An 11,651-nucleotide genomic window follows, 5' to 3' on the forward strand; every position below is an offset into this window, starting at 1 on the left:
GTTGCGGGACAAGGGAAGATACACGGGAATGACAGCAAAAGGTCCTGAAAACAAGTTTGAACAAAATGCTTCAGGAAACAGGAAGACAGAGAAAAAAAGGGTATTGGAAGGATGAGCATGCATGAAGCAGCTATTGGGGAGAGGGAGAAAGTTGAGTTAGGATTTGTGTCCTGAATACAATGCTGTCATACTCAAGAACAGATGGACACACAGGAGGTGTTTGAGGCAACTTTGTGCAAGTAGCACGAATGAACTTTGTGCAAGGGATTTCTGCTGGAAGGGAGCATTAACACCAGTGGGACACGGCAAGGATGACAGAATCATAGAATAGCTTCGGTTGGGACCTTGGTGGGTCATCTGGTCCAACCCCCTGCTCAGAGCGGGGAAAGAAAATAATAGATAGGAGATGAAAAATTCCCTTGCATCTTCACAGATATAAAGTTAAGCCTTAGCTGTATGCCAGAAATGCATATCCAAAGTCAAACCTTCCCCTGGTTCTCTATGGCTGATGTTCCCCTCTGGAAGCAATGCTCATTTTACAGATTACGGGAATTGCTACAATAATTGCTCTGGACTCTTTGCTATGGAGCGCAGAGGGGTTTTTTCCATATCAAAAGCGGGCAGAAGACACACATGACAATCAACCTGTAGCTTGCTCTAAACATACATGCACATCTGATGTACAGTCAATGCCAGCACAAAACAAAGATATGAAAAATATTTCTCATGCAAACCGGGTTGGTGGTTAATCAAGTGAATCGTACCTTTTAGAGAGGTATCCTAGCAACTCTCCAGCAGCCACAAGTCCCGGCTGACAGTGCACACTGATGCAATTGTTCTCCTCCTGCAGACATCAAAACTTTGCAGCTAATCAAAGAGAGAATTCGAAACAGGAGACCACGTTAAATTTGATCCAACAAAAGGGAATTTTATAAATGAGCAATGTCACCCGGGGCAACTCTTACGCTAAAAGTTGTCATCTCGGAATGAGAGTAGGTCAGGCTCAGTGAAGCCATGCAACTCTGGGAACAAAACCTCCCTTCCTGCAACTGGCAGCATGATTCTCCTAAAGGTGCTCGCTTCTGCCGTGTCAATTTTTGCCGGTCTCCATTCTACAGCACTATGCAAAATTTATTACTAGTTTCTTGAATAGCAAAGGCTGACCCGAAGCACTCTCTAGAGCACAAGTATAAGCAAAAGCCTTCAGGGTTCTCTTGTAGCCATTTGCCCCAAGGTGTTTCCCTGAACAAATTCCTACTCTAACACACTCGATCAGCTGTTCTTTTCCGTCTTCTGACGGTGCAAACAGGCTCTGGGCTAGCTGGATTAGACCTTCTGTCTCAGGACCAGCAATGAACCTGAGGCCACCAAGTATCCTAAGCACATCCTCGCCAAGCATCACAATTTTGGAAGCATTACAGATTTGCAATTCACCTCTTCAGGCATGCATGCACTAGGCAAAGCAAAATCAGAAACATAGGATTTATAAAGGTTCTGAAAAATCAGGTTTTTTAAGCATTTCGCAGTTCACTTTTCTTACCACTGTAGTGTTCTTCAGGCTTCAGTTCAGAGTTGTGAAGGGCATCCCAAGTTCTCCTCCTACAGCTTACATCTCTTCTCCTGGATTACAGAAGATCTGCTGTGCTCCCTCCACCCTCCACCGTTCATCTCCTCCCTCCAAGAGAAAAATCTTTATTCTTCAAACTTTCTCAGTCAGGTGAGCCCTGACACCTGACCACCTTCATCAGATGCTCCTCAGACACTTTTGCTTGATGACCACTCTCCTGGGGATCAGAACTGGAAGACCAGTATTCCCAGGGCAGCAACAATCTCCCTGAATATTCCACTAAAACACTTAATCAAACTTTAATGATCTTTTCTTGTTGGAATGGAGGAATTTCTCCCATCACCTTTGGTGGTTCAGAAGGAAAGCAAAACCCAACAGAAGTAACAGCCGTATGATCTGAACATCTAACAAACAGAACCTACAACTGGACGTAAACTTCAAATCATACACAAATCATCATCAAAGATTTGCGACCTACTTTTTACCGCAAAAGATGAGATTCTTTTGCAGTCAATCAAGCGCCAATAAACACTGCCACCACTGAAAGCAACATGCAGACTATCCAGATACAGCAGTTGAGACCAGGGGTCAAGAGGACCACAGGGGATCAATATGCCCAATCATAAGGTCCACAGACCCTTCTGAGACCTTGTAAGAGTTGCTTCCAGTCCGTAGAAAACTCTTACTCAACAGCAGAAACACTGCTACAGATGTTAGAAGGATCCAAAGTTTCCCCCCACAAACAGAAGATTCTCTCAAAGTGCTGGCTTTATATATTTTACCTGTAATGGCATTTGCATGTAAGTAACTCTAAAACTTGAAAGTGCAGCAAGAAAAGAGAGTAAGCTGTAGAGACAGACAGCAATGAGGGGAAAAGAAAAACTATACTTGTGATACTGTTCCCAACTGATTAATTTGTTTTCACCTTCCTGACACAGATACACCCTTTTTTTTTTTTTTTTTTTTTGTGCAAGTTACCCCAGTGTTTGCTTCAGGAAGAGTCAGGTAACAGAATGTGAACATCTGTGAACTTAAGAAGGGGCTGATAACATGAAACAGCTTAGAAACTACACATTTGTAATTGAAACAGCAGGGCACGTCAGTTCAGCACAATAGTTAGAATTTGCCAGATGTTAATGGGTTGACTTGCAAAGAAACAAAAACCAATCGTCTATACGCTACATGATCCTTAATAACCACAGCAGCTACATCATTGTTTTATGCCTTAGAATCGTCAACCACGGGAAAGAAAAATAAACAACCCACCCCAGCAGCATCTTCAGGAGCAAAGCACCTTCTTCTAGAAGGGCAGCAGTTGTGCACAATTAGGACAAGAAAGTTAAGACAAATAAACCACCACTCACAAAACCCCCCTGTGTTTACCCGCAGACTCCTCCTACCTCTTACACCACAGTATTCCCCCAAAGAAGTCATTGCGGAAGAGTAACACACCTAATTAAATTCACCGTTGCTGGTCAGAACTATCCTGATATTCTGACCATCTGCAAGCAGAATGAATCAGCTAAATTCTGTAATACTGTAATGAAGATCATTGGGCCTGTAAACAAGCAGGTGAACATGGTTGGACTTGGTGATCTTTGAGGTCTCTTCCAACCATCATGATTCTATGAGGTGCTCTTTTGCTACAGGGTGCCTAGTGAGAACGGTCCCATACACTGGGTCTGGATCTGTGACTAATTTACTTTCTGAATGAGGGAGCAAACGAAGTTATTGCATGATGCAGGCACAAGCCTTTCTTTTTAGAAGAGCCATTGTGTTCAGAGAAATCCTGACTCAAAGCATCTCGAAATTGTGAGAATTCTTCTCTGTATTTCAGTATGTTTTGAATCAGGCTCATAGGGAGCGTATCTGAGAGGCATTTCAAAATCTGTTGACTTTCAGCTTATTTTCTGGAATGCCCTCACTGCCTACCTTTTTAATTTGTGTACATGGCACCATCCACTGAATAACATCACTAGCAATGTTGCTACCAACTCCCCCCCCCAAATCAATAACATGATACAAAAAGTCAGAACTTCTGTGTTAAAGATCATCTACACACAAAAATTTTACTCAAATTATTTAATAAAACCATTTTGTTGAAAAAAGACTTAGTAATGACTGGAATTATACACAGAAAACTCAGAAATTACAAAAAATGGCATTATATAACAAATACAATCTGAATATATGAGAAGAGTTGGACAAATTTGGTCGTAAGGTCTACAGAAAACTTATGCAGAAGAGAGATCAGCTGTTCCTGAGTTAATTGTGTTTCTGTTGATGTTATTCTGAGTTAACATGATTGCAGCCCAGAATATTCTCTTTCTACCTGAGAGCAGGTATGTCTCTTCCATCCATTTCATGACCCTGATGTTACACATGCCTTCTCCTGACACAGTTAAGAGGCTTTCCAAACATCTGGGAAATAAAATACCTGAGGCCTAAAAGAAGTACTCCAAATGAAAAGTAGGTGTACCGTGAACAGCCTACAGGTAAAAAAAACCCAACGCTTCCTACGCTGGCTAGCCCGAGGTGCCCATTGAGCAGCTGCCCTGAATGCCAGGGCTGCCACGTAAAAGCTTATTGCCTTTCTTAGCCAACTCGTTCTGCAATAAATAATAACGCTCCCTTGTGAGAAGTATAATTTTACTTAACAGACCATTACACATCAGTAAGTCTCAAAAATGTCGACAGTGATGGCAAGACAGGGTGAGAGCAAGTGAAGGGAAAGAGAAGGATGGCGGGAGGAGAGAGAGCAAGCGCACAAGACAGCGAGAGGGAGAGGGAGCATGCATGATGTGAGCAAGAGCATGAGCAAAGGGTGCAGGTGAGCGTAAGCCTCTGCAAGCCCTTCCATTCCTACGGCATCCCTACCAGCTCGGCGCTACCCAGCCTCTGGGACCCCAAGCCACAGCTGCATAAGTCAGATGGTGCCACACGGCCACAGCAACAGTCGGTCTGGAGCCCAAGTTGGGGCAAGAGTGTCTTTGCCGACTGACTGAAGCAGCCAGCCAGCGCCCAGCTCATCTATCAAAGTCTCTCAGGACACCTTCCCTGCCTTTCTGCCAAAAGAGTCACTGCCACATCTCCAAGGTCTGTATTTGGATACCACATTTTAGAAGAAATTTCCTGCGTATAGGTTAGGCTGTTCTGTCAAAGTGCATCTTTCCTCTACACATGTACTCATTTATGTAAATTATTCCTTCATAAGGCTTTACAATATATCTGAAACGTTTCAAACCTCTATCTAATAAATATCACATGAAAATATTTTTTCAGTATTTACATATGAAACATACAAAAATATGATCATTGTAAGATTAATTCTTCAATTTCATCTTCTAAAGAACCAAGGGTCACAACTCCTGGCTTGCTTGTCATGTCTTGCAAACGGTGTCTGTTTAGGTTTCTTCCTTCACCGAAAAGCTCATTGTCTTCTTTCACTTTGACTTTACTGTTTTTACTGACAAGAAGTGTATTACTAGAGTCCCAATCTATGTTAAAAGGTGTATCATTATTTTTAGAAAGGACAGTAGTGGCACTGCTTCCGAAGAGCTGTTCCATTAAATTGGACTTTTTTTCTTTCTTGATATTGAAATCTGCATTTTCCTTAACATTTTCTTCTAGGTTGTCACTTTGAGTAAGCCAGCTTGGTCTCCCTGATCCTTTCCCAAAGGAAGGTACATAACTACCAAATGTTAACTCACTACTTAAATCCACAGTCTTTAGACTTCTTTGCTTCTGCCCTGGTGCTCTAGTGGCATCATCCTGGCTGTCCTTTACAGGAAATCCGTTAGTAACCTTTCCGGGAATCTCAAAGAACTGATTAGTTTTTTCTTTTTTCTCCAGGGAATCAGATTTTCTTGCTGTATTTATGAGTGGTGCTTGGGAAGCAGGTTTCACATTTGTTACATTTTGAGTTTCGTTATCAATTTCTTGCATTTTAGCAAGCAGGAGCTCTCTTTTTTGCCGCTCCTCCAGCATTTCAGTGCTTTCTCTCCCTACTTCAGGTCTGTGGATTTCTGTCTCCACCTTTGTTTTCTCTTCTTTCTCCAACAAAAAGTTGCTTTCTTTTTTCATTTTGTCATATTCTTCCCTTTCCCGCTCTGCAGGAAATGTTTAAACATTTTAAATAATGTTTTAGTTTTAAAATACCTTTAAAAGATTATTTTGAAAATAATGCAAGCAAAGGCTATTGAGTTTTTAATATGCTCTTCTATGCATAATGTGGTTTTCCTACTGCAAAAATAAATTCTTCAAAAATTACAACTAAATTCACACCAGGTTCTCTGCTAAGATATAAAAGTTTACTGTTATCTTCCAAAGGGATTAGGACATTATCCGCATCTTAGAATTTTCAGGGGAATTTCATTTCTGCCAATTACCTTCCCACTTCCTGGGTTTGAATGAAAATGAATACAACATCACTGATTTTAACAGCTCTGACTTGCACAGTACTTCATTTTTCTTTGTCAGCACCACTGACATTAGGACAGTTCTGGGATATCTGTTGGGGCTTTTTTTCCATAAAGGGAACTACTCCTGTGAAGCTACCAGGCCACAGAGTCATAGGAGTCATTACCAGTTTCAAGTAGTGAATGATTTAAAACACACGGCACCTGCTGCATACCAAAACCACCTTTACACAAGTGTTCTGCGCATCACCTCGTGAACTCAGTGATGAGCGTGTCTGTGCAAATACCAAATGTCAGTTTGCACAGCTATAAAGAGACACCAAGGGTGCAAAACAGGAAGAAACTTCTAGCCAGAACCTGCAAATACTTATGTGTACAAGAAAAAGGAAGCTTCTCAAATATTTCTCTCTTCAAAATATTTTTCTGTCAAGACAACAGATATTTGTTTGGCCAAAAGTTGAATATGACTGCTTGGCCTCTTCAACATACTGGCATTCCCCTTTGAAAACCTTATTCAAATTTCTGACTGATGTTTTCACAAAGTTCCATGTTATCTATTGTACTTCAGATCAAGCTTACAGAAATAACTGCAACAGTTCAGTTAATATTTTTAATATATATATTTTTTCAATAGCATATCATTATACCAAGTTAAGTAAGGAGCTACCTTTCTGTGTGTAAAGTGGGGAAAATATCAGCTTATACTGTATGATGGGTAAGGTGGTCAAATCATCTTATTTAGAGACATAAGAGAGCAGGTTTTGGCTTATCTAAATTGGGCACTGATGTCAGTGGGGGTAGAAGATTTTTCACAGAATTTACCTCTGAAAGCAGCTACAGATTTTTAGAATTATTCCTTGTCATCGAGAATAAGTGTTACTGTTCATTAACTACAATCACTGAAAGAGTATTTGAATATGACAGGGTGCAGCCCATCTAAAATAGTTTAGATTAAGAGACTTATAAATGTCAGTCATTAAGATGTTGTGAAAACCAAATGAATAAAAAAGCAATATTAAAATATAATGATAGAAACTGACATTTCTCAAATAGCCACACCAAATGATTCAGATAACCACAAGTGAAAAGAGAAACTACAATTTCAAATGACACAAGTGAAGTGGTTATGTACTGAAAAAACAGGCCATATTAAAGAAAGCTGATTTGTTCTATGATAGCAAAAATCTACTGCCTACCTCAATAACATCTAGCAAGTCAGAGATAACATCAGCATTTACCTGCTATGTCATCCTTGTTTTGTAAAGCAAAATCTCTCTGGCTTCAATACTTTTCGTGGACAGCATTTTTTACTGCTGCATACTTAATCACAGCTGAGTACAGGGCACAGATTATTCTATATCCTGTATTTCTTTCTGATTCTCTTTGCATAATATAACTGAAAATAATTTTCCACTGTAGTGATCTCTGCAAAATCATTTTGCTCTTCTCACAAGAAACTAGCAGCCTCACTTGATTAGTATTCTATGGTGTATTTTCCAGCCTTCAGCTGCGCATTTCCTTACCATCATGAAGTTTTTGAACCCTCTCATCTAAAGCCTGCGTTTCCTGAGAACGTTTCAGTTTCTCTTCCCTTTCCCTGTCTTGGTCTTGTTTTAGGAGGCCTGCTTGCTCTTTCCATCCTTTGTCTTGAGTTTCTTTTTCCTGAAATAAATTAATACAAAACTGAAACTGATGGGGAAAAATAATCAATAAAACAAACAAAATCACGTGAACTTCTATGTCATTCTGAAATCACATTCTTACTGCTAAACATAAAAATGAGCAAGTCATCTAACCCAAACCAGCTTTGACAACCCAGGGGTTTGGCCCTAAAATCTTATCACCTCTAGCACAGTTTTACGCAGCTAAACCAAAATGAATAGACAATCATCAACTCTATTCTGTATTACACATTTCGGGAAAGTTGCAGCTCCAATATCATAAAGAAAAATTATCACTGTGTTAGGGTCGTTCTCTTTAGAAGTCAGAAGTCGTCTTTTTCAAGGACTTTAATAGAAGGCCAGACCTCACTACCTTATTCTTTTAACAAGCAAGCAATTAGTTACCTTCTATTTCCACAATCTGATTTTTTTACTCAAGTGAGCAGGTTGCAAATTCACAGTTTCACAGCGGTACTTAAAGTTACGGAGTATTAAGTAACAAACAGTGAAAGAGAAAGGTTTAATCTTGACTGAAAAATTCAGCTAGTGAGTATACATACACATTTAAAAGGAACGAACCTGCAGAAAATATATTAATGTCACCAGTAAAAATCACTAACACAGAAAACTAGTAGCAATGAAGTGAAGAGAAAGCCAGCATAATCCAATATGTGTATGCTAACTTTGTAGCTTGTGCTTATTTTAGAGCAAAATAAGCTGCTAGATTAAAATACACTTCTAAGAGAAACAAGAGGAACAATTACTACTTAATGAACAAAGAAAACAGGAGTATTGGCCAAAACAACTTCAAGTATTTTCCCTTCATCTACAAGATTATCATTATCATATTTAAAAAAAACCAAAACAAAACCAAAACAACAACTTCGTAAAGACATGGTGGCAAAGTATTTAAAATGCTTGACCTAGAAAACTGAAGAAAGCACAGGCTACCCGAATCTAATTGACGTTACTTAAAGCAGTAGCCCTACACAGACTCGAGAGCTTTGTAAGGTGACACACAGTTGGACTCCATGAGCTGCACTTGTACCAACTGTGAGGTTCTGTAACTCACACACAAAAGTACATGCTGGAAGAATGCATACGTTAAACTACATTTGTACTTACAAAAAGGATTTTGGAAGAGAGAACATGTGAATGAAACAGCCATGAAAAAGCTTCAGTCCTACCAGGAAGCCAGTCAAGACCATCATCGGGCATTATTTCTGACAAATAGTCCTAGCCTTATGTAATCAGAATTTGTACACTTCGTACCAGAATCTGTGTAATTCTGATTTGTAATACCTTACAAATCTCTTTGATTTTAGCCTGAGGTCACAGAAGTATTAGCAATACTTCTAATGGTACTGTTTTGTAATGAAAAGGGAAATGGAAAAACAAAAAAAATCCAACCATATTCACAAAGCTGGAAAAATGACAGAAGAAATACCAGTACTATGACAATAAGAGGAAGTGTTAGATTTATGCATTGTGAAATAAATCTGGAAAGTAAAAGAAACCATAATTAAGACCAAAGCAGAAAGAGAGACAAGGCAGTCAGCACTGTTGCAATAGATTGCTCAAATAAGCATTAGAAATAAAGAAAACGGGAAAAAATGAAAATGAAGTCTTAAAAACTTCAAAGAAATGACACTGGCAGAAAAAGATGAAATTGAGCTAATGGTTATTAGTAAGACATAGAATATGATGAACTAAGTACTACAAAAATGGAGTATGATATTTCTGGAAGGGCAGAATGTTTTCTAAATTATATTTTCTATGTATTAATATTTGTATATTTACACATATTTTCTAAAATATAAGCTCTGCATTAAACATTTAGTCTGACAGGTGACTTATTTGGACTAAGTCTCTCAAATTTTTATGGAACTCACTATTTTAGGAAGATTCCCTTCTTTCTTGTTTACTGTGTCACCACAGACAAGTTCAGATTCTGGAAGAAATTCTACTGGTGAGAAGTATCCACTGGTCTGCACACCTTTTGTGAACTGCGCTCCTTTTTTAATATTTTGGTTGTTGGCTGTAGAAAACACAAACTAATTAAATCATGTTTCCACTTGAAAATATCCCACTATATATCTATCTCTCATTTTTAATGATTCGCAGCAAACATAAGAGACTATATCGGAGCCAATGGAAGTGGAAAGTATTGACAAGTTTCACACAGTTATTTTCAGCATCTGTAAAAGCTAATTAAAAACAAACTGCATGCAAAACTTCTATAAAAAAAAAAAACCAACCCCACCTTAAAGTTACTTATAAAGTCATTACAGTTTACTGAATATTTGTTAAAAGATCCCCAGAAAATATCTCATTCATCTTACTGCTTGTCACAGAAGCTACATGTAGAGAAGCAAACTCATAAAATTAAAATTCGCTTATTTGCATCTTTGGAACACATACGCTTATCTCTATGGAATGACATTTTTAAAAATCTGAACCTAAAATGGAATAATAGTAGAGTATCTATAATAAAATGAGCAGCAGACAAACTGTTTGAAGTGCTGGCATTAAATATTTAAAACAGTCCCATAAATTCCTGCTGCTTCTGACAAGTAGATTCTACTGATCCAGCAAAAATAGTCCAAGCACACACACACACACATACACACATAAGCATACATACATGTATACACACACAGCATAAGGCTTGAGCCTGCCTTGTCACATCAGAAGAAATCACTGCACTGATACTTTTAGAAGATTATGTTCTGGGACATATGTACTCTTTGAGGAAATAAAAGAGTGCAGCTCATCTGATAGACAGTAAATTTGAATTAGTAAAAAATAAAGAAAAAACATCACCAAAATATTCATAGCACTGAAGTTACCTATTTTTAAAGTGTCTGTAATTTAGTGTCATGTAGACATTATCTATGACCTACTAGAGAATTTACTAAACAATCTTCCCCTCTTCCTTCACCTAGGAACATCTGGTGTGAAAGGAATTAAGAACGCTGTTCGATGCAGTTCTGGGTTTTGGTTCTGCTGCAGCTACAGAATACTCAAAGAAAGAACGTGCCCCTCTTTGTAACCAGTGCTGTGCTGGAAGCAGTGCAAAAAAAGTCAACATTCTTGAGCAAGCAGTGGTAGGGTCAAACACTGAATGGCATGAATAATACAACCTAGCAGAGTAATTGCAATGTGTCGCTATTAATTTTTCTGCCTTTATTGCTTTATATAAGTTACCTCTTTTTCTTTGTATAATATCCATGTCTTTTCTTGGTGACAGCTTCAACATACGATTAGCATATATATTTTTTGCTTCAAGTTCTCTTTCTTTTTCCTGTGAGTGAAAGAGGTAGATATAACAATGTTACTACCATTTCATTTACTAGTCACTAGCAAAGCTGTAAATGAAATTAAAAATACACGTTGTAAATAGAAACAGAGCCAAGTAATGTATAGTTACATCCAATGTTTTAAGGAGGAGAATCACATTTCTAACTTTGCTTATGCTACAAGAAAGTAGATAGAACTTTCTTCCCAAAAAACTCATTAGCAAAATGTTCTGGGGGAAAAAAAAAAGCAAAGCATCTCTGCAGTGAAAATAAAACTAAATGCCAATGCTTCCATAAACATGAATAAGACTTACAATGTATGTATAGATTGCACAACTGAATTTTCGGTATTGTAAAGAGTTAAACATTTCAATGCTAGTAATGTTACTTGGCACAGGGCATGTCAGTACCAGGGAGCAGAGGCCCACTGCATCATAGAGGTAGAGACATATTCTCCTTTCACGACATTTATTGAATAAAATACAGAAATGGACAGTAAGTTATCAGAAATAACGTGATAATGAAAATATTTTCAAAATATTTCAAAATAGTAAACTCTCCACTAACAAATCAGGCCTAAAACACTTACTCTAAACAAGTGTTTGAGCTACTAACGCTACTGCTACTTGCTTGGTGGGTGGTACGGTGGTAAACTGGTGCATTTCCATTATATGTCTGAGACCTGGGGTTTCAAGGGGCAACAATG

The 11,651-nt window shown here is 38.4% G+C and overlaps 1 protein-coding gene across 1 annotated transcript in view; it reads right to left on the reverse strand.

Annotated features, from left to right (window-relative positions):
- Positions 1–4,879: 4,879 nt before the first annotated feature.
- Positions 4,880–11,651, reverse strand: part of LCA5 (Leber congenital amaurosis 5) — a 12,234-nt gene continuing 5,462 nt past the window's right edge. The window contains exons 4-7 of the mRNA XM_009704205.1: positions 10,854–10,950; positions 9,539–9,684; positions 7,509–7,647; positions 4,880–5,676 (exon numbers count right to left, since the gene is read on the reverse strand). Coding sequence (XP_009702507.1) covers positions 4,880–5,676; positions 7,509–7,647; positions 9,539–9,684; positions 10,854–10,950 — 1,179 coding nt within the window. The remainder of the gene's footprint in view (positions 5,677–7,508; positions 7,648–9,538; positions 9,685–10,853; positions 10,951–11,651) is intronic.

This window comes from Cariama cristata, unplaced genomic scaffold (assembly GCF_000690535.1).
Source record: "Cariama cristata isolate BGI_N322 unplaced genomic scaffold, ASM69053v1 scaffold1607, whole genome shotgun sequence".
Taxonomy (NCBI): Eukaryota; Metazoa; Chordata; class Aves; order Cariamiformes; family Cariamidae; genus Cariama; species Cariama cristata.